General features: G+C 48.8%; 10 protein-coding genes across 10 annotated transcripts; 6 read left to right on the forward strand and 4 right to left on the reverse strand.

Moving 5' to 3' along the window:
• Positions 1-690: 690 nt before the first annotated feature.
• Positions 691-1,757, reverse strand: LTR84_002833 (uncharacterized protein; the record flags this gene model as incomplete). Its single annotated transcript, XM_064846433.1, has 2 exons — positions 691-1,546; positions 1,594-1,757. The coding sequence occupies 2 exons, from the start codon at positions 1,755-1,757 to the stop codon at positions 691-693; spliced, it is 1,020 nt and encodes a 339-aa protein (XP_064706043.1).
• Positions 1,758-2,362: 605 nt separating this feature from the next.
• On the forward strand, positions 2,363-3,793 carry LTR84_002834 (uncharacterized protein; the record flags this gene model as incomplete). The annotated part of the gene is made up of 1 exon (XM_064846434.1): positions 2,363-3,793. One exon carries the CDS (start codon positions 2,363-2,365, stop codon positions 3,791-3,793), a length of 1,431 nt encoding a protein of 476 aa, XP_064706044.1.
• A 933-nt stretch (positions 3,794-4,726) lies between these two features.
• On the forward strand, positions 4,727-5,837 carry LTR84_002835 (uncharacterized protein; the record flags this gene model as incomplete). The annotated part of the gene is made up of 4 exons (XM_064846435.1): positions 4,727-4,930; positions 4,983-5,017; positions 5,065-5,392; positions 5,442-5,837. 4 exons carry the CDS (start codon positions 4,727-4,729, stop codon positions 5,835-5,837), a joined length of 963 nt encoding a protein of 320 aa, XP_064706045.1.
• A 581-nt stretch (positions 5,838-6,418) lies between these two features.
• LTR84_002836 (uncharacterized protein) lies at positions 6,419-7,547 on the forward strand (the record flags this gene model as incomplete). Its single annotated transcript, XM_064846436.1, has 3 exons — positions 6,419-7,041; positions 7,100-7,417; positions 7,475-7,547. The coding sequence occupies 3 exons, from the start codon at positions 6,419-6,421 to the stop codon at positions 7,545-7,547; spliced, it is 1,014 nt and encodes a 337-aa protein (XP_064706046.1).
• Positions 7,548-7,654: 107 nt separating this feature from the next.
• LTR84_002837 (uncharacterized protein) lies at positions 7,655-8,233 on the reverse strand (the record flags this gene model as incomplete). Its single annotated transcript, XM_064846437.1, has 1 exon — positions 7,655-8,233. One exon carries the CDS (start codon positions 8,231-8,233, stop codon positions 7,655-7,657), a length of 579 nt encoding a protein of 192 aa, XP_064706047.1.
• Positions 8,234-9,516: 1,283 nt separating this feature from the next.
• LTR84_002838 (uncharacterized protein) lies at positions 9,517-10,742 on the forward strand (the record flags this gene model as incomplete). The annotated part of the gene is made up of 3 exons (XM_064846438.1): positions 9,517-9,687; positions 9,743-9,766; positions 9,822-10,742. The coding sequence occupies 3 exons, from the start codon at positions 9,517-9,519 to the stop codon at positions 10,740-10,742; spliced, it is 1,116 nt and encodes a 371-aa protein (XP_064706048.1).
• Positions 10,743-10,995: 253 nt separating this feature from the next.
• Positions 10,996-12,830, reverse strand: LTR84_002839 (uncharacterized protein; the record flags this gene model as incomplete). Its single annotated transcript, XM_064846439.1, has 4 exons — positions 10,996-11,331; positions 11,425-12,486; positions 12,545-12,682; positions 12,735-12,830. 4 exons carry the CDS (start codon positions 12,828-12,830, stop codon positions 10,996-10,998), a joined length of 1,632 nt encoding a protein of 543 aa, XP_064706049.1.
• Positions 12,831-14,757: 1,927 nt separating this feature from the next.
• Positions 14,758-16,872, reverse strand: LTR84_002840 (uncharacterized protein; the record flags this gene model as incomplete). The annotated part of the gene is made up of 1 exon (XM_064846440.1): positions 14,758-16,872. The coding sequence occupies one exon, from the start codon at positions 16,870-16,872 to the stop codon at positions 14,758-14,760; it is 2,115 nt and encodes a 704-aa protein (XP_064706050.1).
• Positions 16,873-18,180: 1,308 nt separating this feature from the next.
• On the forward strand, positions 18,181-20,240 carry LTR84_002841 (uncharacterized protein; the record flags this gene model as incomplete). The annotated part of the gene is made up of 4 exons (XM_064846441.1): positions 18,181-18,415; positions 18,466-18,832; positions 18,889-19,352; positions 19,405-20,240. The coding sequence occupies 4 exons, from the start codon at positions 18,181-18,183 to the stop codon at positions 20,238-20,240; spliced, it is 1,902 nt and encodes a 633-aa protein (XP_064706051.1).
• A 4,266-nt stretch (positions 20,241-24,506) lies between these two features.
• Positions 24,507-25,476, forward strand: LTR84_002842 (uncharacterized protein; the record flags this gene model as incomplete). Its single annotated transcript, XM_064846442.1, has 2 exons — positions 24,507-25,163; positions 25,237-25,476. 2 exons carry the CDS (start codon positions 24,507-24,509, stop codon positions 25,474-25,476), a joined length of 897 nt encoding a protein of 298 aa, XP_064706052.1.
• Between the last annotated feature and the right edge of the window lie 224 nt (positions 25,477-25,700).

Genomic DNA, 25,700 nt, shown 5'->3' on the forward strand with positions numbered 1-25,700 from the left:
TATTCTTCTAGCATTGATGTTGTCCATGGGACGCGGCATTTCAAACCTTCATCCATAGATGGAACCGGCGACACAAAGTAAAGGTTCCCTTGTTCAACATGCTTCTCCTGCCCCATTTCATTGACCTCGTCCAACCTCGTAGAGCTCACGAGGATCACAAAGGTGAAGCACCGGATCCCTGTGACAGATTGTCAATTCCGTGAATGGAGGGATCATCTTGAGTTTCCCCAGAATGGCGCTTGGGGACAAAGGATGTTCATAGAGCTATCCCAAAGCATAACTTGGTCCGTACAAGGTACCTCGACCCAAAAGCAAGATTTGATTGAGGATTGTACGAACCTATCAGTGAGAGGGAAGCGAGCATGAAGACAACAATGGAGATCACAGATGTTTGGTGATGAGCTGACCCACATACCAGAAGATAGCTTCTCAGGTCACTCATTGGTGGATATATCCGCATATAATATACGCCAGGGGCATGTATCCGCAGGTGTACGTGTAACACGCGGCGACTTGCACAATTCGAATCAGCCTTGTTGCATCTGTCAATAGGTAGGCTTTGTACTTCTGCCAAAGCATTGAGATTGTCATTCATGGTTGGTGTATTTTCAAGTACAGGGACGACTTGCTATCCAATGCTGTAGTCCTGGGTATTTCCATTAAGAATGCACCCTCAGTTTGAAATTCGAATTAAGGATGCATGAAGGATCGAACATCCCATACACAAAGTCGTTCATCCCATCCACAACTGGCGGCCCAGCCTTCACTGCCAAATAAACACCAGTCGACACCAGTCGCGAATTCACTGTGTCGTCCCATGCTTCCCAATTCCCGAGCGGGTTGACTGCCATCACCCCCATCTGTCCACACTCGACATGTCATGTCGTAACTGGCACTTAACAGTAAATCTGGCAGGTGTGGACTCCATGCAACTTTCCGCACCGCATAGTTGTGACCCTGCAATAACTGAAGTGGGCCTTTGGGTTGTCGAATATCAAATGTTCGAATTATCCTATCAACACCTCCTGTGGCCAACACGGTGCCTCGATATTTGTTCCAATCATGACAGAGTGCTTCGGCTGGTGGAAACGTAGGCTGTGGTTTCCCAAGCCCGACTGAAATTGGAGGTGCATGAATTGGGATTTGAAGTGTGAGATGATTACTGGCACTGGCCGGAGTTCTCAAATCCCAGACTCGAAGATAGCTGTCTGAACAGACTGCGCTCAACATGCCATCGGTGTGTGGATTCCATTGAACAGAATATGTGCAGGAATGAGTCGGTAAAGTCAAAAGACTCTGTTGTCTCTCGGGGTTCCATATTTTGACAGATCCATCCCACGAAGAAGATGCAAATGTGGCTTTTGATGTAAGATTCCAACTGCATGAGAAAGCCTCTCGTGAGTGTTCTTGAAATGTTGCAATGGGGAAATCGGGGGCTAGGGAGGTGTCGTAGAGTCGAAGAGATCCATCCCCAGAAGAAGTCAAGACATGGAATGAATGTGCCTCAGAGTGAGTAACATCATAAAGGGCGTCCTGCGTGGGATAGCTAATTAGTTAGCACATGTCATGCAATGAGTCTTTGGTTGCAAGTACCTCTTTAATGGTTGGATACCATGGGGTGTCAACTCCAATATATAAAGGCGTCCATTTCCGACAAGCCCATAATTTGCTGAAGCAGCGACAGCTATCCGATTGTCGAAGAAAGGAGAGTATTTGACAGCATAGCCTTGAAAGCCCTGGGTGCGATATTCTAGCATGATGGATGATTTGAAGAGTAGGCAATGCGGACGTTGTCGGTCATGATGCAGTGATTATCTGGAAGGTCAGGCCATGGATCATTGACTTTGGTTCATGCTATCCGTGATCATGTATCTGTCACTAGACTTGCGCATCTTCGTGAGGCAGTGTGAGGCGATGACATGGGGAAAACTGATGAATGCCTTGCAACCCGATATGTGGACGACTGGTGGGCTGCTGGAATTCAAGCCGAGGTTTCTCCCCGCGTGCCTTCATCTTTGACCGCAGCCGCCTACACAAGGAAGTGGGCCGAGGGACGGCCGCCAGCCAGTTCGGAGATCAAGTTAGGCATCTCCAGGCGTCAGTCGTGGCTCAGACCCTCTGTACTGGTTAGATCTTAGGGCACACTCCAGGCAAATGACGCCCACGCCGCTGCTTTGAAGCTACCTGCACGTCAAGTGGCAAAGCCAAAAGTCACCGCGCGTATTCACGCGACTCTGCTCACACAATCAATGTTACTCGCGACACCACCAACTTCATCACTTGGTTGATCTGGGATAGTCCAAGCATAATATGGCTCCCAGCAGAGGTCCGTTTGCCTGTCAATCTCCATCGTCACATCAAAATGGACGCGTATCTTTCTCGGAAGCGACCTCAGACAAACCTCTCCCCTCCACCGCAGGCTAAGAGAATAAATTCTACGTCTCAAGAAGAAGAGGAAGAGTCAACAGATGTCAAGCTGGCTATTTTATCTTCACTAAATCCAGAAAAACCACAAGCTGATCTGCTTGAACTCCTTCTTGATTGTGATGGCTCTGTCGATAATGTCATCGCTGTCTTGTCTGCGACCAGTGACAGTCCTCCACCTAACTTGAAGCGGCGGCAAACAATTCCTGGAATCCAGAGTGCCCTTCCCTTCGGGCTCTCAGGGGGGAACAAAAGTCCATCAAAAGCCAGTCTGCAGCCATTGACGAGGAAGGGCAAGACCCTTCATCTTTACACTCCCAAAGACATTGCAGACCACACTCCATGCTCTATTATCCACAACTTCCTTCCCACCAGTCTGGCAAATGCCCTACTCGAAGAACTGCTGGTCGAAGTCCCGAGCTACGAGAGTATCACATTCAAACTTTTTGACAATGTTGTCAAGTCACCACACACTGCTTGCTTCTATGTGGACAATCTTGAAGAACTGCAACGTCAGAAGAGTGAGTACTACTACAATGGTAACGACTTGATGGATGTCCGTCAGATCTTGCCAGTTATGCGTCAGGTCAGTGAAATCGTGAAGGATGCTGTCAATGAAGAGGTTGCCACCCGAATTCGTGATTACTACCCCGATAGCCAAAAATTGAAATACCAAACTCCCAAATCATGGCAGCCCAATGCCGCGTTTGTCAATTGTTATGACGGTGGAGCTCAACATGTAGGTTATCATTCAGATCAACTTTCCTACCTTGGCCCACGAGCAATAATTGGAAGTTTAAGCCTGGGTGTGGCCCGAGAGTTCCGAGTGCGAAAGATTGTTCCCAAGGACGAGGAGTCGACCACAGATGGCATCAAGCCCACTCCCAACTCTAAACCCAATTCATCTGCAGGGGACATATCCGGTCAAATTGCTATTCATCTTCCTCACAACTCTTTACTGGTCATGCATGCTGAAATGCAGGAGGAATGGAAGCATAGCATTGCCCCAGCACATGCCATTACTCCTCACCCACTGACTGACAACAAACGCATCAACATCACTTACCGTTGGTATAGAGAGGAGTTCCGTCCGCGGTACACTCCAAAATGCAAGTGTGGTGTTCCATGTGTATTGAAATGTGTGCAGAAGCAGAAAAACAATCGGGGCCGATATATGTGGATGTGTCAGGTCGGCAACAAACCAGAGGGAGGCGAAGGGTGCGGTTTTTTCGAATGGGGACGATTTACTGATGACGGTGTTCCTGTCGGATGGAAACCTGCTATGCAAAGTCCGCAGCAAGTCCACTGCAAGGAGGAAAGCACTATCAACGAGGAACGACATCCTGCACCTGATAGGGCTAGTTTATGACGCTGCAATTACCACAGTTCGCTAAGGACTTGTCTTTCTCAGAGACATGGCGCGATTGCAGATCAGCCAACGAGGGCAGCAAGTAATGAAGTCACCACGGTGCCTGTGGTGTTACCCATGGTCCAAGAGCACTAGCTGCCAATGGAATGAGAACAATGCTCGACTCAGGTACATACTAATGCATCAATCTTGCATGGGCAATCAGCGGATTCATTCCAATACAGATCAATGCTCCTAAATTCGGTTGGCCGTCGTTGAACACTGCACCTGGACATCCGGCTGGGTTTCCTGTTTGGGTGCTGCCGATAAATTATTAACTAAGCACCAAGAAACTTGATCATCAAGCTGTTCAGGTTGATCGTGTTCTCTACCTGGGATGGGTTTATTCGTTGTATCACCAGGGCTTCTACCACGATATCATGCCATGATCTACTCAACCCATACGATATTGGCAACATCTTCATGTCAGATGTCTATGCATAGCCTGCTCTCATTCACTTGGCACGGCAGGAAGTCCATACCATAACCAATACTAATCATGCGTGATGCGGCAAACCACCTAGGTACTCATGGACGGCACATCTAAGTTCTTAGTGGACCACCATCTTCTCTCATGCTGTGATCCACATTAATCAGCTTCTTCGTCTGTGCTGACTGCCAAAGTCTATACTCGGCATAGATGATGCAAGTTTATGCTGAACGGTCGATATGCACGTTCCATGCCTGGTGCAAAGAGTTGACAAGGCTGCATACTACACCGACTTTGATGTGCATAGATGCGGCAGTCCAAGTTGAAGCCTATGATTCTGGTGCTCATGTGATCGAAGGTGGTATATATATCTCTAGTTGATATTCTCGACCCATATTTCACTGATACAAGCTGTCCTACATCGTTCCTAACCTCAAGCTTCAACACAGATACATCTCTTGACAATGGCAAAGACAGTAGTGATATTCGGAGCTACTGGAAAGCAAGGAGGTTCTGTCGTGGATGCTTTTCTGGGAGATCCTTCTTTCAACGTCCGCGCTGTCGTGAGAGACCTCAAGTCTACTTCAGCCCAAGCTCTTCAAACTCGAGGAGTAGATGTGGTAAAGGGGGATCTTTTTGACGAAGCCTCATTAGTCAACGCGTTCAAGGTTCGTATCGCCCTATCTCCTGCTCCATTTCCAGGCATTAATTATTCCTCAGGGTGCTAGTATTATCTACGGTGTCACAGCCGACATGTCAGTCCAATTCCCCTCGAAACACAATCTGTCACTAATCAATGCAGAGGAGTTTTGCTACCACAACTGCTCAGGGATGGAGTTAAGTCGGTCATAACTGAGGCTTCTAGACTTGAGAAAGTCGAGGGGAAGAATCTCGTCCATGCAGTAGCTGCAAATAAAGATACGATCGAATTGTTCATCTTCTCTGGTCTCTCGCCCGCACGAGAGATTAGTGGTGGAAAGTTCGAGACTATTCATCACTTTGATAGCAAGGCAGAGATCATCAATTACCTGGAATCGGATTTTCCAGAGCTTGTCTCAAGGACTGTCGAACTTCAGCTAGGAATGTTTGCAACTAACATCACGCGGCAATCCCCACTACGGCCTTGGAAGGTATGAATCTCTTCCCCAGCTATTACTAAGGTGCTAATTCCGTTCATAGCAACCAGATGGTCGATACCGTGTGACTATGCCGAATTCGATTGACACTCCAGTCCCATTTATCGACCCAAATCGTGATCCAGCAATCTTTGTCAAAGCTCTGGCTAGCCAGCCACTCCCACCTTCGACGTCAGAGTCCAGAGTACGCAAGTTTGCTGGATTTGCACGTTATACGACTCACAGACAGTGGATCGATCTGCTGAATCGGCAGATTGCAGGTAAGGTGTATTTCGAGGAGACAAGCGTTGACAGTTGGGCCAACCTGATGTCTCCTCCTGGCCTTGGATTGGAATTGGCCGAGATGTGGAAGTATGTTGAGGAAATAGGCTACTTTGGCGGCGACAAAGGAGGTACAACCATCATTACTGAGGTGAGAAAGATGAATGAATCGACTTAAACCATGTACTGATATCTCAAGCAGTTGAAGCTGGAGCAAGAACCAACAAGGATGGAAGATTGGATCAAGGATTACGACTGGTCATTCCTCGGTTAGGGGATGCTCTGTGAGCAGGAAGCTATGCTAAGTTGTAACTTGATCTTACGTGTTGCTTCTTAGGCACATCGCATTCTCCACGTGCCATAGTTATCTTATTCTAGGCGGCTTGTCGCATCGGCTCTCGTGCCCGTATCGGAACAGCTACCCGTAGAGGTGCTAATTTTCTTTCGTTTTATCTCCCTCGCGATCCATCGAACCCCAGACAGAAGCCCAGAGACGTTCCGAGGACGATCGTTGGAGTCAGCACGGGCTAGCATACCGAGATCTCCTCTCTTCCCCCTCAATTTGAATACCGATCGATACTCCAACATTGCGGAGATCCTCTGACTATTGCTGCATCATCGAGCGCCCTTTAGATGGGACTTTACAAGAGAAATTCGTTTTGGAGAATTCATTGAAGGGTCTCCCGAGTATCATCAATGATTCCGTACGTGTGCGAAACCGCGATCACAATTTAGTATTCTTTACATGCACGCTTCACGATGTCTACGTACCGTGTCTGGATGACCAAACGTGTGCCACTGAAGGTAGCCCGACTCCCGTCAGCCCTAAAGCACCATAGATCCATTGCGACAACAAGCAGATCCCCAGCCGCCATCGTATCTAACGATTTCCGTGAAACCAAATCGCCGCCACCATCCGAATTCATCTATGGAGCATATCAGAAAGTCGGCGGACCCAACGCCAAAGATGTTTTCAGAATCCGAATTCCCACTTTCGCGAGTCTAGAAGCCGAGAGAGCGCACCGAAAGCTTCACCACGCCGCTGCTCTCCGCTGGCTGGGCTACCAAGGCTACAACAACGAAGGCGCTGGTGGGCACGTCACCGTCAGGGATCCGATCATGACAGATCATTTTTGGATCAATCCACATGGAAAGTCATTTAGCCACATGAAGCCTGAAGATCTTGTGCTTGTGAGCAAAGACGGAGAGGTTAAAGAGGGCGGAAACATGCACTCGATCAACCCAGCAGGATATATCATTCATTCCGCTGTTCATGAGGCGAGACCTGACGTTGTGGCTGCGGTTCACTGCCATTCGGTACCAAGCAAGGCTTTCTCGGCTATTGGTTGTAAGCTTGAGCCTATCAACCAGGATGCATGCAGGTGATTGTCAATCCCGATGACTTTGTTCATGAATGAACCTTCTTACCCTTTTGCGCAGATTCTACAACGACCATGGAATCTATTCCGGCTTTGGTGGTATCGCATTCAATCCCGACGAAGGTCAACACATTGCTGATGCCCTAGGAAACACCAAGGGTTTGATTTTGCAGAATCATGGCCACCTGACTGTGGCCAAGACGGTCGATGGTGCAGCCTTCTTGTTTGGGGCCATGGATCGGTGTATCCAGGCTCAGCTCATGGCTGATGCTGCTTGCGCTGGACGGGGAACGAAGACGATCAAGGTTGGTCATGAGGAGGCGGAGTACACGAGGAAAGTCTACAATGATGAGATGATATATATCATGTTTCAATCTGCGTAAGTGTTGCCGTGGTCATTGAAAATGCTTGAAAATGCTTACTAACCGGATGATAGTTTCGAAGATGTTGTCAAGGCATCGAACGGCGAACTCCCTGCGCATGTCCAGGGAGAGATTCCTAGACCGTGAAGATGTGGATATCTTACAATGATATCGGTATCTCTGATTAATGTCATCACACATCATCTTTCCATCCTCCAGGCGTGCTTTTGCAATGAAAGAAGTTGTTGTTATGCTCAACTATCATTCTTTGAACTTGCCCGTTCTTCAATTCCTTCCTCCGGCGCGTGCGGATACCACTCATGCTCTGGATCCTCCCAATCGCCACTAAACTCGATCGTCTCAAACATAGTCCCAATACCTTTCTCTAGAGTATCGAAGAAGCAGAAATGACAAGTTCCTTTCTTCCCCAGCCATCTCCCTTGCATAACAGGTTCAAATCCTTTCTCCTTCATGATTCGCTGTCTTTCCTCCATCGGCGAATCACCCATGTCCCATGCAACATGTTGCACACCTTGGCGTCCTCCATTCTGATCAAGATAGACCTGCATCGGAGAATTGCCTCCAGTTGGCTGCATAATCTCTATCGCAAGAGATTTCTGCTTTGCGAATGCCACTTTGATACGGAAGAGGTCTGCGCCTTGTTTCCCATATAGCTCCTGTCCTGTGACAGTTGACGACGTGAAGTCGAATACTTGGAAAGGGCCTACGCCGATCTTGGTGAACCCATCGATCGTGGCATAGACATCGCTAGAGACGATGCAGAGCTCAGCGATATTTCCCAGTATGGGCGAAGAGATCTTGTCGGAAGGCATCTCAGGTTTCGATCGTTACCACAAAAGCACTATGTAGAACGGCGCGATTGAAGCCAACAGGACGTTTGAGAAACGCTGTTAGCTTTATGGTTCTTGGCCAGACTCATGTCGAACGCATATGTCAGCAATGACGACCAATCAGCACGATGACGCCCGATATGACGACCCGCTGCAGAGGGTTGTCATGTCTACATGTGCTGGTACCCCAAGAAGAATTCAGTACCCGTAGAAATAACAGCTCGGGAGTGCTGTATCTTCGGACATGTCCATAGCCTGGGGAGGAAGAGCCTCGCGGCTTCGTCAGGCACGTCGCTTGCCCAGGGATCCTGGCAGCAGCCGTGCAGTTGACAGCCTTGCAGCGGGGTTATGTGTTACCCACCTTAAACATCTGTCCAAGGCACATTTCTCTGGATAGCTGACGGCCTAGCAGGTTGTTCAACACAAGTAAAATAGTTTTGCAGCAGCTGAACAAGAGACTACTTCCACAAAACAAATCATCAGCTCTAAGCCCATAGGTTATGGTGAATCCTTTACTGGTCGAAGTCATGTGAAGATTCATCTTGTCCCCATGACGTGGGGATTGCCCCACAATACAGAGCCCGAAATCCTGCGTTGCCTCTGCTCTGAAATACTTGCGGTGGCTGGGTGGGTGGACGGATAAATACATCAAGCGCTGTCTTATCCACCACCACCTACAATAGTTTGCTATCCAGAGCAACAACAGCAACAAAGGTGCTCGCGCTCCAAAGAATCGGATCCGATGATTTGCCAAAGAAGATGGGGACTCCCACTCCGTAATCTGTAGAGAGGGATATGCGGGGCCGTGACTAACTAGAAACCGATCTATCCCCAGATTGCTTGGTGCCTCCCCAGGTTGTTCTCTACAACCTTACATTTTGACCTGTGGGACGCCCAGCAGCCCCGTCTCAAATGTATCTCAAATGTCCCTTTCTCCTCTCTTGGCAGATATGCTAGATCGCTACTGTTCTAGAGTCGAGCAGAAGTCTTCCCAAAACCCTTCATCATGGCAACTGATGCCGGACTACCGAGGCCCGTCCAAGTACCACTCAGATGAAAGCATAATCCTTGGATCCCGTCGACTTGCAACTGTCAACAACACTTCACAAGCGAGATGGAGACCGACCACTCCCCGCAACCAAGCGAATGAGGCAATTGTGAACAACAGCTCGGTATGGAGCTCATACCGGATATATAACCTTACTGGCCTCCACAAGTAAACCTTGTCTGATATCATAAGCCTCCACGCAAAGCTCCTATCAATCATGAAGTTCTCTCAGTCAACGTGCTATTCGGTCGCCAGCATCTTTGCTTGCACTTGCGTGCAGGCGGCAAGTGGACTTACCGGCCTCAGCACGCCGAAGATTGATACTCATTCGCACGTCTACCCAGATTGGTATCGACAAGCAGTCATTGATGCTGGTTGGGTTCCAGGTGTGAGTTTCGTCCAATGTTCCGTCATGATAGGGTTAAGTACTAAATGCTTCATAGCCAGACGGAAATGCCGCTCCACCTGTAAGTTCGATATAACTTAGGACTACTGAGCAAGGCTCCTGACTTTCGGTGACAGTTTTGGAACGTATCTTATCACCTTGACTTTATGGCGGCAAACAACATCGAGAAAAGCTACGTGAGCTGCTCCAGTCCAGGAACAAATCTCTACCCGAACGACACAGCCACCAACATTCACATCACGCGGGAGTTCAACAACTACACATCGGACCTCAAGCAGAAGTATCCCAACAAATTCGGGTTCTTCGCTTCCCTACCACTCCCTGATATCAACGCAGCACTCCTCGAAATCGACCGGGCACTGGACGAACTAGATGCCGACGGTTTTGTCTTCCTATCAAACCACTGGGGACTGTACCACGGCGATCCAAAACTGGCCCCAGTATACAAGAAGCTCAACGACCGGAAAGCAGTGATATTCATCCACCCAACCAATCCATGCCCGAAGGACGCTCCGGCAAACATTACCGGCACACCTCGCCTCAACTACGTCGCGCCACTGATGTGGGCATATCAAGCGCCTGTGCTAGAATTCTTCTTCGACGCCGCGCGCACCGTCTCCGATCTAATCCTGACCGGCACGGTGCAGAAGTACGCCAACGTCAGATGGATCATCCCACACTGCGGCGGCGTGCTGCCCGCGGTCTTCGAGCGATTCCTACGCACGTCATCTCTACTGGGCGCGAAGGTTGGCACTGACCGGCCTGCTGTCCCCTACACGCTCGCGAACGCCACAGCTCTGCTGCAGAAGCAATTCTGGTTCGATCTTGCGGGCTTCAGCATGTCGAGTCAGATCTGGAGTATGAGTCGATTGTTCGGCCCGAACAAGTTTCTCTACGGTAGCGATTTTGCATTCACAGCACCGGTGGGTGCGATTGCCTTGACAGGCGACATGAACACTACATTGCCACAGATATATAATCAGACGGAGATTGGCTGGATCTTCAAAGAGAATGCTGTTGGCTTACTGGGCAAATAGATTGTGCCCCTAACAACAGGGCGACGAGGCATACGGACTAATTGGAACGGAAAGTAAGTAAGCCGTAATCGAGTGAACGAGTATCCAGCTGTTCGAGTACACTGGTAGCGAATGATATAGAAGTCAATCCAGGAATAGATGAATACAGAGTATGCCGCCACATGAAGGTCATCTTGCGGCGTGCGTTTTCATTCTAATTCTGGGTATATACGTACGACCACCTTAAGGAGAAACTTGTGCCTTCCCTGAAACATCATAGCTTCGATTGTTCCTTCTTCACCAATTCACGCAGTAAACGCTTCAGAATCTTTCCACTCGGGTTCTTTGGTATTGCGTCCAGGAACACCACACCTCCCTCCAGTCGCTTGTACTTGGCCAGTCTCTCTGCCACGTAGTTCTTGACCACTTCTTCCGTCAGTGCGGCTCCTTCGGGCGATGGTCGTCGCACAATATACGCTCTTGGTAGTTCCGAGTCATGAATCGATTTCTGTACGCCGATGACGGCGGCGTCAACGATGTGTGGATGGCCGAGTAGTACTGCTTCGATCTCTGGTGGCGCGACTTGGAAGCCTCGGACTTTGATTAGTTCCTATTGGTAGAGTATTAATAAGAGGTGAGTTATTGAGAGGAAGTATCGGATGTGGTTCATGAGGGGGTCAGAATCAAGGGAAATGCGGCGTACCTTCTTCCGATCGACGATATACCACAATTTCGTCTTCTCATCACAGTATCCGATATCTCCAGTCTTGAAGAACCCCTCGTTGTCGTAGGATTCCGAATTGGCCGTAGGATTGGCTAAGTATCCTTTGATGACCGTGGGTCCTCGAACACACAATTCCCCTTGTTTGTTATACGCGGTGATATTCTTTCCATCATCGTTCACAATCTTCATTTCAAGGCCCGGAAGCAACCGACCCACTGCTCCAGTCGTCTCGTTTTCAGGATAAACAGTCATGGTCGCGATGCAAGTGAGTTCCGTCATACCCCAGACTTGTGTGAATGGGACATCTTTCTCAAGCAAAGCGGCTAGTCGCGCTTGGGTGCCCTTATCCAAAGGTGCTGCGCCAGACAATGCCTGCTTGATAGTCTTCAACGAATAATTCTTCGTCACAGGACTCATGACCAAACCAACCACCATAGGTGGGACCATGATACAGTCCGTGATCCGGAACTTCTCAATGGCTTTGAGGAATCCTTCGAGGTCGAATCGTTTCATTACTATGCCCACATCACCTGCACGGAGATGTGTAAAGTGATTTGAAGGGACGGCTGCAGCATGGAACATGGGAAGGGCCAATATACGTCGAACGTCATACGACCTAGGAAAAGACTCAAAAGCGAGAGTGTGTTGGGCGATCAGGTTGTGGTGACTGAGTTGGGCGGCTTTGGGGAGACCGGTCGTTCCGGAGCTGAACAGCAGACATGCCACTGTGTTCTTGCACTCGGACTCGGAGTCAAAACGATACCAGTTGGCCTCACCATGACCCAGGAGTTTCCTCCAGGACCCAAAGCCACTCGGGAGTTCCTGGTCGTGCGCATCGAAGATCCAGATGTTCGACTTTGAGATGGCGCATGTCTCCGCGGCGCTGAGAACTGACGACAGGATCTCTGGCTCCGCGATGATGAATTTGCTCCTCGATGTCTTAATATGGTGGACTAGCTCTGTTGGCGTATATGAAGGGTTCGTGCCTGAGAAGATACCTCCCGCCGCGAGGATCCCTAGAACTACCGTAGGATAATAAATCTGGAGTATGTTATTAGAAAACTTCCCAAGCGCATTCGTAAGTAAGTCCCGGACTAACATCATTGAAAGAATGCAGACAGACTGTGTCGCCCCGCTTCAGGCCAGCTGCACGGAATCCCGCGGCCAACTGGCGAACTATCGTCCTTGCTTGGCGATGGGAGATCGATCGAGATGGGTTAGCAGCATCAATATATATCTAGTCAAATGGTCAGTGATGTGCATTATTCGTCGTTCAGATTTCACCTCACAGGCTTGTCGAGATCATATTTCGGGTCGTCGAAGATCCATGATAATAGGTCTTTGGTAGGAATGGGAAGGCCTTTGGCCTCTGATGTGATGTACATCGTGTCGACGTTATGCGACGACGACGATTGAATACTCGGACAAATAATAACCACACTATTGGGAGTTGCACTAGCTAGGTGCTCAAAGGCAAGAGAATTGACAAGTCGGACAGCTGATATTTCTACCAGAAACCCTTCGAAGCATCTTGTGCTCTAAGTATTCTGAGACTTAGGCGACCTAGGTGGTTCAGCTAAGGTTCAACCACCTTGAGAGCCTCGGCTGCTTTGCCTTTGGCATCAAGCTGGAGGTCATGGTACCCCGGTATCGTCATGAAAAGATTAGTAGGCACAGTCAGCCACAAACAATTGAACCGCCTCTCCCACGAGGTGCTGTGAGAAGGTTGTCGTATTGGTTTGACAATCAGACCATTGGACCGGGTACTATGGTTTGGCCACGTACGATAAGTCATCGCTCACTCTGTCTCAGCGTGCACTTGGATTTGGGAAGTCGTTCCTGTTGATCAGATTGGAGAAATCCTTGCTCGGTGCCGAGCGAGTACTGACGCACAGAAGAGCAAAAATAAGGACAAATTGATCGGCGGTACCTAGGTAATCATAATCCGAACGAGTGACTTGAGGAGCAACGCCTCCCCAACTAGTTAGTGTTTTGTCCTTTCGGTTATATACCTCCAGATTCTGATGGTTCGGTTATGTAAGATATTACGAAGTCCTTCAAAGGTGGCACGTACGAGTACGTACGCGTTCTTTCATCCCTTCTTTCGTCTCATGGTTCATACATCAGATCGACCTACTTTTCCAAAAAGCGAAGAAAATATGTATTACGTCAAGGAAAGCTTGGTCTGCCATAATTTCTCGGTGGAACGTTTCCAACTTACGATATGGCCTTGACGTCCGGAGGAGGTGCCTTGCACCGCTCGGGGAAATCCTGCCAGGTCAATGATGACCGGCCGAGCACCGAGCGTTCACTCCACCTCAAAAGTCTGCTCCAGCTGCCATGCGCCTGAGGATGGAGGATCCACAGCCCCTCGGGCACTGCATGCGCTAGGGTTAACTAAAGCTACCAAAGGGATCGCTTTTGGCTGTTGCGAAGTCTCGGTCCATCCATGAAGGATGCAGACTACAGTCCAAACATGATCTTACTGTGGTATTCCTTCCCTCCGATCAGTTGAGCAAGGCTGCTAGACCACCTCCTTGGCTAGTAAATGATTTGCTCCTTATCAATCGATGACAACCCTCGTCTCTTGACAGAGGCGTTGTTAACTTATGACATCAATCAGCCTTAAAGGAATCATTGATACCTTCCATACGCGCTGAATCACGCGTACCGAGAATGATCAATAAATAGTATCCAGTTCACACCGTTCCCCCTGGAATCAATCATTCAGGGTCAAGAGTGGTTCGGCTGCCGCTTTCGAGGTGGATGTAGATCTCCCACCAACATTCAGGCGCATTGAGAACTCCCTTGCTTTGAATACTAATCAAGTTTGTTCATGTCGCTCAGTAGACTGCTCCGAAATGATGGTTCGCAGGAGAACATCATGGTCGGCACCAGTGCGACCCCCTCGAGAGGGTGGAGAGGGAAAACCTCTCAATTCTTGACTGATAGGATGTGCTCTTCGTGGACAAGCTATATGAAATCTTGGGGGAGGTATATCAGAAAAGAGGGGGAAAGATCTTAACGCAAAGATCAGAGACTCGATACGATATGCAGTATTCGTGCATATCTGAGAATGTCACAACCATAGAAGGTTGTGGATTGTCGTTTCGAAAAATCTCGGCCTGGAAATTTCTGGGACAGGTGACTTGGTTGTGGATAGGAGAGTCCTTTCGGACGAACCAGACTAGTAATGCAATTCGGCGGCGATAGGGAATCCCGTGGTTAGGCGGGATGCAATACAAGTCGAATTATCCCCTTGGTGACTCCAAGTCTTCATGACCGGGCAAGAAACTTCAGACATTGGGGTACTCACGGTGGTTGGCCAGCTTCGTTGTGAAGCAAAGCTCCCAGAATGGCAGCAAATCTTCGAGCTATTTCCCAGTGCCCAATACGTCTCAAAAGATCAGTAAGACCACAGAGGGCTGCATTGATCTCCATCGCACTAGGTCGCCCATGCTTGTATCCATTTGCTTGGAATAACAGCACTGCAGGGTTGACACCCACCAGCTTGAATTCTGCATAGTCGAGATTATCGGGCACGATCGTCCGATCTGCATCCGCTCGAATACCGAATCTCGTGTAGCAGAACCATGCGATTCCAGCCCGGAACATGGCTCGCGGTACATGAATCGCAGGCTCAAAACCAAGAGGCAGATTTTCGAGTTTCTTCTGAATTATCGTGCCGTGAATGACACATCTCTGCGCTTGTTTCGAGTTTGCCCACGCAGTAACGGCAAGTTGATCCTCGTTTGACAGTGTGCCACCATCTCTACCTATTGCTCTTTCCAGAAGGTCAAAGTCTGCACATATGGACATGTATGCAGAGTGCCAAAGAATGGTCATGTCCATGGAATCTGATTCCCATGGAGCTGCACCCTGCAAGAACCTCGAATAAAATGTCGTAAGAAGGTTGGAGATCGTCCCTGTTTTTGTGGAGTGGGCGCCAACACGATTCTCTGCAATATTCACACAAATACCCTCAAGTACAGTGTACGCTGTAAAGTAGCTGTTGTTTGGCATGGCCAAGATATCGAAATCCACATTCGCGTCGATCGACGCAGGAGTAACGTCGATGTTATTGAAATTACTTGGGTCATTGAGATATGAAACCCGCCATTCCTCGGCCTTGCTTGCCATAAAAGTCTGCTGTGAAGCCGCAACTGGTAGCTGTCTCGAGTTGTGCCTAAGGAATGGTTCATGGTGGAAGATGCTAGCAAGCTCAGCGTCGTGAATATGAACACTCAGTGCTATTCGAATGAGCTCTTCATTCTTTGCCCAGGTACGCCACTGTAAGTCGAGGTCTTTCGAAGACAGGTTGAGATCAAGATCTCGTAATTTTTTCGTTCTGAACGATCCGAGCCGTCGAGCCCAGGAAATGAGGGTACCATTGAACGCATCCACGATTGCAAGATGTTTAGGTTCTCCAGATAGTAGGCCGAAGGTCTGTCCGATGATTGCCGTCTGGATAAGTGAGATTTTCTCGTCCATGCCTCGGTTGATAAGCCTATCCCAATTGGCAAGCACAGCCTTGTGCAGCCGTTCGAAGATCTGGACACCTTGTCTGATGGCGTGCACGGAGCCGGTAAAGAGGCTACCTACAGAGCATATTGATAACAAGACCATAGAGTTGGATTTAGAAGGACGAAAAGTAGGAGCATGAACAACTGGGAACACTGGGTGGAACCTGGAGAAGTATGATCTAACGCATAAATTCAGGAAGTCCGCTGAAGGCAATGTCGGCTCGTGAGGTGCGCGGATGAGCAAGCTTTGATGTAATGTCTGCCGGTAAGAGTCATCTACCTCGACTTGTGTGGCAAGAGGGGTAGCAGTTCCCGATGCTGGAATATATTCTGCTTGTTCAAGGCCAGGTGTGAACCACAGATGTTTCATACTTGGTGCGGATTTAACGTGGCAGTTGCCACCAGTGCTGATAGTAGCGTAGGGGCTCTCGTGCCAGCCTGGTTTCAACTCAGCCATGGTTGTCACCAGAGGTGTATCTAACATTCCGGCATGAAAATCACCATCGACCAACCAGGCAGGATAATTTGATTCGAAGTCGAAGTTGAAGGCGTCCATTGGGACCTCAAAATTGGCGGTAATGTCGTTTGTGGAGAAAGCATTTGGAAATACGGATTTCGATGCGTCACCGTCATTCTGCACATGCTGAAAGCTCGTTGGGTTAGTATCGTACGCAAGGGAGCTTATATCCAGACCGGCATTGACATGAGAGTCCACTTGTAGATTTTCCTGGGGTGACGTTGACACCCCTATACCACTCAACGACATGCTAGGCGGTGTGGGGAGAGGCGTCTGCTGAAGCTCTGATCCTTCAGAGCCGTTTGAATACTCCTTCAACTCTATTGCGCTTGTTGACGTGTTTTCGGAATGATCCTTCTGGTGCCGTAGGAGTGTGTCGCTACGCATGGCACTGTTAGTGTCCATTCGCAAAGTGCACCCATCTTTTCACCTACTGACGGCCATAATTTTTCCCACATATTGTACATCTGAATGGTTTTTCTTTGGTATGCGATCTAATGTGTCTTTCCAGATGATCTGTTTTGGCAAATGTTCGGCCGCATGTCATGCACTGACGAACTTTACTTCCACGTCGGCCCCGTGTTGGCGCTTTTGACGCGGCCTCCTTATCATTGGCGTTCATCACGGGTTCTTGATCAGAATAGAATGCAGATGTCGATATTCTAGCATCAAGACATATTTTGGAGTTATCCTTAACTTCTGACTGCAGGAATATGGGTTGGGAGCGCCGAGGAAGAACGACATCCGGACGGACCAAGTGTGGGGAAGAGGTAATGAAGTTAAAATCTGGGGTCATAGGAGATTCGGTAACTTCTTAGGCAGGTTTCTAAGCCAACTAAGTATTGAGAGGCTTGAATCTCTAGGCGAATCGCCTAATCGATTACGGCTTGTTTGAGGCACGGGCCTGGATAATCCCGGCAAGACCTGTTCTCGTTCTCACAATCGAAAGCTATCACGGCCTCGGCTGCTGAGAAATGAAATAAAAATTCAAGAATGTCTGGTATGTATAGATTTGTATATCCTGTGCAGTTACTATTGAGGTGCCCCGAACACAGGTAGCGAAGCAAGAACACCTCAGATAAAAAGCAGTAGCAGCAGCTCAAAAATTTGTGTGCAGCCGGGCAGCTCAACAAGCTGGGTGCAAGCCCTGTCGATATCTGGGAAGAGTCCTTACCTAGATGCTCGGTCAGAAATAAGATTTGAAAGACCGACGTACGTGATGAAGATCAGGAATAGCCGGCTTTCAAAACGATCCAGGATCGAAAGGTCCCACAACCAGAAACAGGGACCTCGGAGACTGAAGTATTTATGTCCCACAAATGGATGGTCCCGTTTCCAACTTGGAGACCATTTTCTCCTCACAGCCTTTTTGTCTTCCAGGTGAGCTGCTTGTCACTTTCTGCCCCACATCCAGCATCTTTGGTCTCAAGATGGAGAGATTCAGCCTCCAATGTTCAAGCCTTGAGCACTTCCCCCCAGATTCCAGCGGGATCCAATACAAGGAGGATGGAGCGTGCGCTTGGTATTGCGGCGACTCGAATCACCTGACAAACGAGAGGAAGGTTTCGGCTTCGATTCATATTAAAAACCCATCGAGGAATCGAGACCCAACATTGATACCGCATATACTTCTCTACGACGAACGCTCATAGAGAGAATCGCCCAAAATCCCCGTACCCTAAGCGCAAGTTCATCATGGCGAACTCGGCTTCTCAGCAGACCGAGGAGACAGGCGTGATCATCTGTGGTGGCGGCCCGACAGGAACTGTACTATCTGCCTTACTTGGTTTGATGAACGTGCCGAATGTGGTGCTAGAAAAGGAGAAGGACATTACCACAGATCCAAGAGGCATTGCACTGGACGAAGACGGTATTCGAATCTTGCAATCGATCGGCATATATGATCGAATATATACCGAAATTGGAACATGTAAGTTGTCAATGATCACAACAGGTCGAACTTACTGACTGGCCTGCCAGGTATGGAGGTGTTCAACTTTGTCACAGGCAGCTCTGGAGATCTGTACAAAAAGCCTCTGATCCAGATGGACTATAGCACCACCGAGGGTGGAACGGGCCACGTCGGCTTCATATGTCATAAGCAACCAGCTATGGAGAAAGCCATCAGGGACAAACTTGAGCAGATACCTTCTTCCCAATTACGACCAGAGTCAACTGTTATAGGGATTCAGGAGACGGACGACTTTGTGACCGTGGAATATCAAACAGCAGACGGAACCACGCGTAACCTGAGAGCTCCGTTTTTAGTAGGGGCGGATGGCAAAACTGGATTCGTGCGAAAACGGTATCTCGAAGATAAAGGAATTGTCCTGGAGCGTTGTGAAGGGTTAGTATAACACCAGTGCATCCCAGCAAGAACAGCTGAAGCTGACAAGAGCACAGCTCGACATATGAGGAGACATGGGTAGCTCTGAATTGGAAGATCACCTTGCCGACCGAGAAGACGCATCCCAACTTTCCCCTGTGGCGACTAGGATACACTCCGGATGAGGTGTACGACCTCTTCTTCCCCAGACAGTTCAGATTCATCTGCAACCCCAAAAGGCCCTCGGTCTGCGGAAGATTTGGACTCCATCAGGACAAACTCTGGAGATTCGAGTTTGTCGTTCAGCGAGGCGAAGATCCTTATCAGATGGCCACTTTTGAGGAGACAAGCAAGATCATCTTTCCCTACATCACCCATCCTGGCAGTCGGTATGGCCTGAACGAGCCCATCAGATTCCCTGAGGACTGTATCGAAACGTTACGATCGCGACCTTTTTCGTTTGTTGCAAGATCATGCAACAGATGGTCTCAGGGTAGAGTGATCTTGACTGGTGATGCCGCGCATGTTTTCCCTCCTTTTGGTGAGTTTCAACACGGGTTTCTCGATCTTTGAAGATTGCTAACTCTTCTCAGGAGGCCAAGGAATTGCTTCAGGCTTCAGAGATGCGCTGGCACTTTCATGGAGGCTCGTGTTCCTCCATCGTAAGCCAGATACTGATCACGAGAAACTACTGACCGCGTGGTATATGGAGCGAAAGCAACAGCTTGAAAAGTCCCTTGCAGCCACGATCGTGAATGGTGCATATGTGACAGAAGCCGATCCGATCAAGGTCTTCCTACGAGAATGGTATATGTGGGCGGTCCAACTTGTTCCTAGCTGGAAGCGAGAGATCCAGAAAGGCCCCCGTGCTGCAGGGATGACCAAATATCGATATATGAATGGGTTCCCCTTTATAGGGAATATGCTTGGAGGGATAAACTTACCGCAAGTCTATGCTTTCGATCTAAAATCGAAGCAAATCGCGTTCACTGATGATTTGTTGTTCTCACCGGAGAAAAGGGGACTTTTTCAGCTCCTCATCTTACCAAGAAGCGTTGAAGAGACTGAAGACCTAACAAAAGATCTCAAAGAGATCGAAGACGTCTCCAATGGCTTGATCCGCGCAGATGAAGCAACGGTGCTCATCCAGTCAATTGACCCAAGACTGTCATTAAACGGGCGACATTACGACCAGACGATTACTCGACTCGCTATAGCCGAAGAGTTCGCTGCTGATCCCGTATTGTGCCAGAATCGACCGCCACCTATTGGGTACGACGAATGGCGACTGGGAGGGGAGGTCAAGCATAAAAAGTTTGTTGTGGTCCGTTTCGATAGGTTCACATTTGCGGCGTGTGACACGAGTGCCCAGCTAAAGGATGTGGTCCGCCAGATTGAGAAAGCCCTGCATGTGAAAGCCTCGCTTTGACTCACCATTCCAAGAACTCAGTCTATTCGATGTCATGTTTGTACGAGCGCGTCCCTAGCAAGGCGTCTGGGAAGGATGTATATATGGTAAACAAGCTGTATTACTGTTGAAGTGTAATTGTCATCTCGAAGTTCATCTTTGCTTTTACCTGTCGTCCTCACGATTTGGTCAAGGATAGGTCTTGGACCGGTGGCTGTGGATGATCGAAGCGCTCGTTGCTTATCCAGCTGAATCGTGTGCAAATTACGAGGACGCGGATGTAGCAAGAATGAAGAATGAGAGCGAACTCCAATGAATAAAAGGAAGTCAAGGGTGACATACTTTCTGATTTCAAAACAAATGGAAAGCCCCGAAAAGCTCGGGAGAATCTCGTATATTCAACGATCCCTGCATAAATTTGACACCGTCTGATATCCGAACTCTCATTCAGCCCCAACGGAAACCACACACCGCCGCTTAAGGGCTCCCATGTTACACGTTTCCGATTTCCATCTCAGATACCTGGCAAGCCGATACTTGCTATTTAGGCTTTTCGGCCAGGATCTGGGTCGTTTTGAGTTCGTTCATGGCCAGTAATTCTCGTGACGAGGATTATGCTTAGTCCTCAAATGTTGTCATGCTCCGGTACGCCATCCATCTCCCTCGGGGCAAATTCTGCATCTCCGCTTATCATATAGATTAAGTAGGTGAATTTAGAAGTTCGCTTGTGGTTATCGGCAACTCGATCCTCCCTACCTACGTACTCGCTAAATGGCGGCTTGACCAGGGTGATTACCACATCCGCAGAATTCTTTGCGCAGGCTGAGGTCACAGTTCCATCATGATGAATCAGACCATGAAAGTAATATTCTCAGCACGCCACGACGAGCAGCCGATGGCGGTCTTTGGGTTTCAGGGTATTCTCAAGGTAAGCTAATGCCAGGATTGGCAAGTGTTGCACAACGTGCCAGCTGTCGCGTGGCTCCCAAAGTACTCCCACTCGTACTTAAGGTATTTAGCCAGACCAGCCCACCAGCCTTGTCCTTCTGTCATTGACCAATTCGTGTTGAGCCTTCGTATTGTGCGCTTAGACTGTCGAGATAGCTCATGACTGGTCACATCTACTGGATCGGCAAGCAACGAGTGCCCCACCACCCTCCATTTTCTCCGTGATAGCCTTACTTCAAGTATCATGAAAGGACAAATTCCTCTACGAACAGTCTTATAATTTCCTTCCATCTCTGAAATGGCCGACGAGCAGCAAACCAAGCCAAGAGTCTTTCTTCTGGATCTCCCGTTAGAAATTCGGCTCCAGATCTGGTCGCATGTTATTGGCCCCCGAACAATCTATCCTTGTGATTGCGCATCCAAAGCTACGCAGTGCACTTCTCACCGTCTCGGCACATGCTGCCACAACACATCCACTTATCAAATCTGCGACAATCGTATCCTCCGAGTTAGCCGGCAGATATTCGACGAAGTCAAGCCCTTGGTTAAATACGCGGAAAAGAAAAGACTTTTCATAGTATGCAACAATCTATGCTTGGATAACTTCTTCAAGAGCTTGCACCATCAAGATTGGGCTTCGGTGAGGAATCTGAGGGCCGATCTGTTCGTTGGTATTGGTACTGCAGGTCAGGACGACTGGTTCCTGGAGCAAAGCCAGAGATGGGCAAGGCGTTATGTGATGGGTGTTCTGCAGAAGTATGACGAGGGCAGGAACATCGTCATCGTTCCAGCCACCGAGATTCAGCAAGACAAGAATGGAAGGCGCAGTTTGACAGTCGATATTCATCTGGAGTGAAGGAGTTCGAAGATATGTATTTCACACGACATAGGAGGATCATGCAGAATGTTTGTCCGGTGCAAGGCGTTTCAGTATCAAAGAATCTAGTAAGCATGATGGTGGGATTTGGATAAACAAAGCCACAGGTCGAATTATCATAGACGTACCCAGTCTTGTTCACCTCTGCTCAGCCCTCATGCGAATCCTCTAGAACTTCTTGTGTGTAACATGCACGACCAGAGAATTGTTCTCCCACTCGAAGAACACTTCTTCGCTGTGATCTTCCTGAGTAGGAAATGATGTGAGTCCATTAAGTTATGTTGCACTTCCTTCCGTCTCGCGAAGCAAGACTGCCTTGAGTTGCCGTACATATACTCGATGTCCATGTTCTCCTCTTCCTTGGCGTGAACCACATGACCAGAAGATCAGGTCACAAATCTTTTTAGCACACGGGTCTATCGAAAGAGGCTCGTAGCCAGTGATGGTGAAGAATTCTTCTCTTTGTGGCAATTTTAGGGATTGAGAGCTTTTTGAGCGCTGGTTCAAACCATGTCAAGTACCACCAGAGCGTTTTCATCATTTGAGCCTTGAAAGGTGAGAACATCAAATCAACGAACTCGTCGTATTGCGCTCTTCCCGGAGACACAATGACTCTTTCAACCTGAGATCACTCACGATAAGCAGGGGAGGTGTCTCGACATTAACATGAATGCTTGGCATCGTTTGGTCGAACAATGTCGCATACCAATCCTCCCATGATTTTTATGGTTGTAAATCGCAACTCCTGCTCAGTCTGCTTGCTGCTCCTGTTGGCAGCCGGAGTGCAGGTCAAGTGAGTGTACCTAGACGGGCAGGGTCATTGATTCGACCTTGTATTTCTGATCTTATCCTTCCACTGTGAGGTTCATCCCTTTCTGTTCGAGAAAGAAGATCCTAATGGGTACCTACCAACATGCACAACCTAGGCTTGAAAGCTCTTTGCAGAGCTTCCTCCCGCACGTCATCTGATACATTGAAAATGTTTCTTGAAACAAAGCCGAAATTAGAACCAGACAGAAGGGACTAACAAGCCTGAAGTATTTCTGGAAGGCTGCATCGATTTCTTCCTTCTCCCTGGCTCGTAAGTTGTTCTTGCCGCCATATCAGTAATGAATGTGAGGGTTCAAATTCTGCTCTACAAGTAGAAGGAAGTACGGTGGATATCTGAAGCAATGGTGCAGAGCAAGACCAGCGGCCGCCAAGCCTCGAAATCCGAATACGAACATGGACTTGAAAGGCCAGCCACCTTACATTTTCAGCTTCTACCCAGCACGCCAGGGAGATTTCATCTTGGACTGTCGACCTACGTCTGGAATAATGGCTGCCTGGCACCTCCATGAACTCATGTGGCTGTGCATCCATACCTAATGTATCTCCCTGAACGCTCACTGTCTGGGGCTGACAAGGCCGCCATCCACTGATAAGTCGAGCCACCAGTGCCAGCGACCTGCAGGATATGCATGACCGAATACGGCACTGACGATGCTCCTTGAATTTGGCATCATCGGTCTTCGTACCAGTATCCAATATGTCTTGAGGCTGTGCTGTCGACATGGTCCCACAAGCCATCACATCTATCATATATTCTGAGATCTTTGACCAGGGCTTGATTGGACTCAGACACGAGTTGAGCCAACTGGGCAGCTCTTTGCCAATACGATGATTTCGTTTTCCCTTTCTGGCAGTCTTCACGAGGCTTCCCCACAACCCGTTGATTCCTTGTTGCCTGGCTCGCATAGCAGATGGCGAGTCAATCCTCCACAAATGTCGAATCCAGCTCTAATATTAATATGAACCAAGATATACACAGTTTCACTCGAGGGAGTTACTGGCAGGCGGAAAGCAGAGTCTTGGCTGAAATAGAGCAGCACGAAGTACCCGCCTTGGGGTCCTCAGATCAAAAGTCTGATTGCATGCGAACCCGAATACGTTCGCTTACCAGATTTGAGCTGCCTTTTGATATTGAACAATGATTTTCTCACCTCCAATGCTTTACTCTCTACAGCGATTGACACTTCCACAACTCAGTATTTTCGCTGAGATCAATCTATCACAATGGCAAGATCCATCCTGCCCAGACGTGTATATAAAGCAGCACCCTCTCTCAAACCAATTGCCGTCAATATGAAGGCCATCCTCAATCGTATTGAGAAGTTGGAGTCTCTTTTGCCTACGACAGGACTCTTTTTCGCTGTTTGCTTTTTCTCTTGATAATCTTGAACGTCACTTCAATACTCGCCCACCTTCACTCAATACCGTTGTCCGCAAGGAGGTCTTTTGCTACTATAGTCACTGCTCTAACCCAGCTATAAGTGGATGTCTGATATCTAGAGTCATCGGTGTCAATTCACACCTCCAGCGTTGTCAATCCAATCCTGCCCTCGTCCAGCACGACTCTCCTATTGCAACGGAGCAACCCTGTCAGCCCCAGTCAAGTCCTACCTTCTCACTCATCATCCAGAATGGCTACGGACACTGAAGATCTGAATCTCTACTTCTACAATCCGTCTACGGCACTCGCGGTCGTCTTCTCCGTCCTCTACTTCCTATTGACCCTTTACCACTTCCACATATCCATCCTCTATGCACGCAAGCAACCTATCAAGCACAGATATACGATCCCCCTTTTCGTTGCAGCCTTGATATCGACTGCCGGCTGGAGCGTCCGCATAGCCAGCATCAAGAACAAATCCTCAATCCCACTCTATGCCACCTCAGCCTCTTACGTCGTTATCAGTCCCATATTCGTCTGCGCCACGCTCTATCTGCTCTTAACTCGCCTGATCCGTTCCAGCTTGCCCGAGGGACCGGCTCAGGTCTTTTTCCATATTCCTCCTCGCTGGCTTGGTCGAATGTTCATCACGTCCGATATCTTCAGTTTTCTGACGCAGTGTTCTGGCTCGGGCATTGCAAGTTCTGGAAACTGGGAGGGGAACCTGAAAGACGTGGGCACAAATGTCCTTTTAGTAGGCCTTGCGCTGCAATTAGCGACATTCAGCACCTTTCTTCTCGTTCTAGGACGTGTAGTACGCAGAGTCGATCGATCTCGCGACATCGGATTCGACCCTCGCGTGAAAAAGGTGATACTTGGTGTGTGGATTGCCGGGTTTTTCGTCCAGGTAGGTTTGACCAGTTGATATGTATGTCTTGTGTCGTGTTTCTATTTGCTAATGTTCTTTCTTGTCATGGCAGACACGGTCCATCTATCGAGTCGTCGAGTTCGGACTCGGCATTGACGGCTACCCTTTCCGAAACGAGTGGTGTCTCTACGTCCTTGAAGCCGCGCCGATGTTCATTGCGATTGCCGTACTGGGGTGGTACTCTCCTGTTAAATTGATGCAGCAGAAGGCGCAAACAGAGATTACCATGGAGCGCACGGGAATTACAGGACGGGGAAAGACGGTGGCTACGTCGGAGAGGGGTACGGTGTGATTTCAAGGGTTATATGGACGCAGGCGGTCGGAAGAGGGCTTTGATAAGTCAAGAGAGATCTTGGAAGGCTAGAGAACCGACAGAGGTGTGGCATTCTACAGTGGTATGACACCATGCCTATCAAGATTTCACCCTGTCGAGTTTGAATTAGGTTAAGAGGGGTGCTTCGTTCGGCGTCATAGGCATTTGAGGATATTGAGGACGGCGGGAGAGACATTGCTAAT

The sequence above is a fragment of the Exophiala bonariae genome (assembly GCF_035927105.1).
Source record: "Exophiala bonariae strain CCFEE 5792 chromosome Unknown scaffold_14, whole genome shotgun sequence".
NCBI lineage: Eukaryota > Fungi > Ascomycota > Eurotiomycetes > Chaetothyriales > Herpotrichiellaceae > Exophiala > Exophiala bonariae.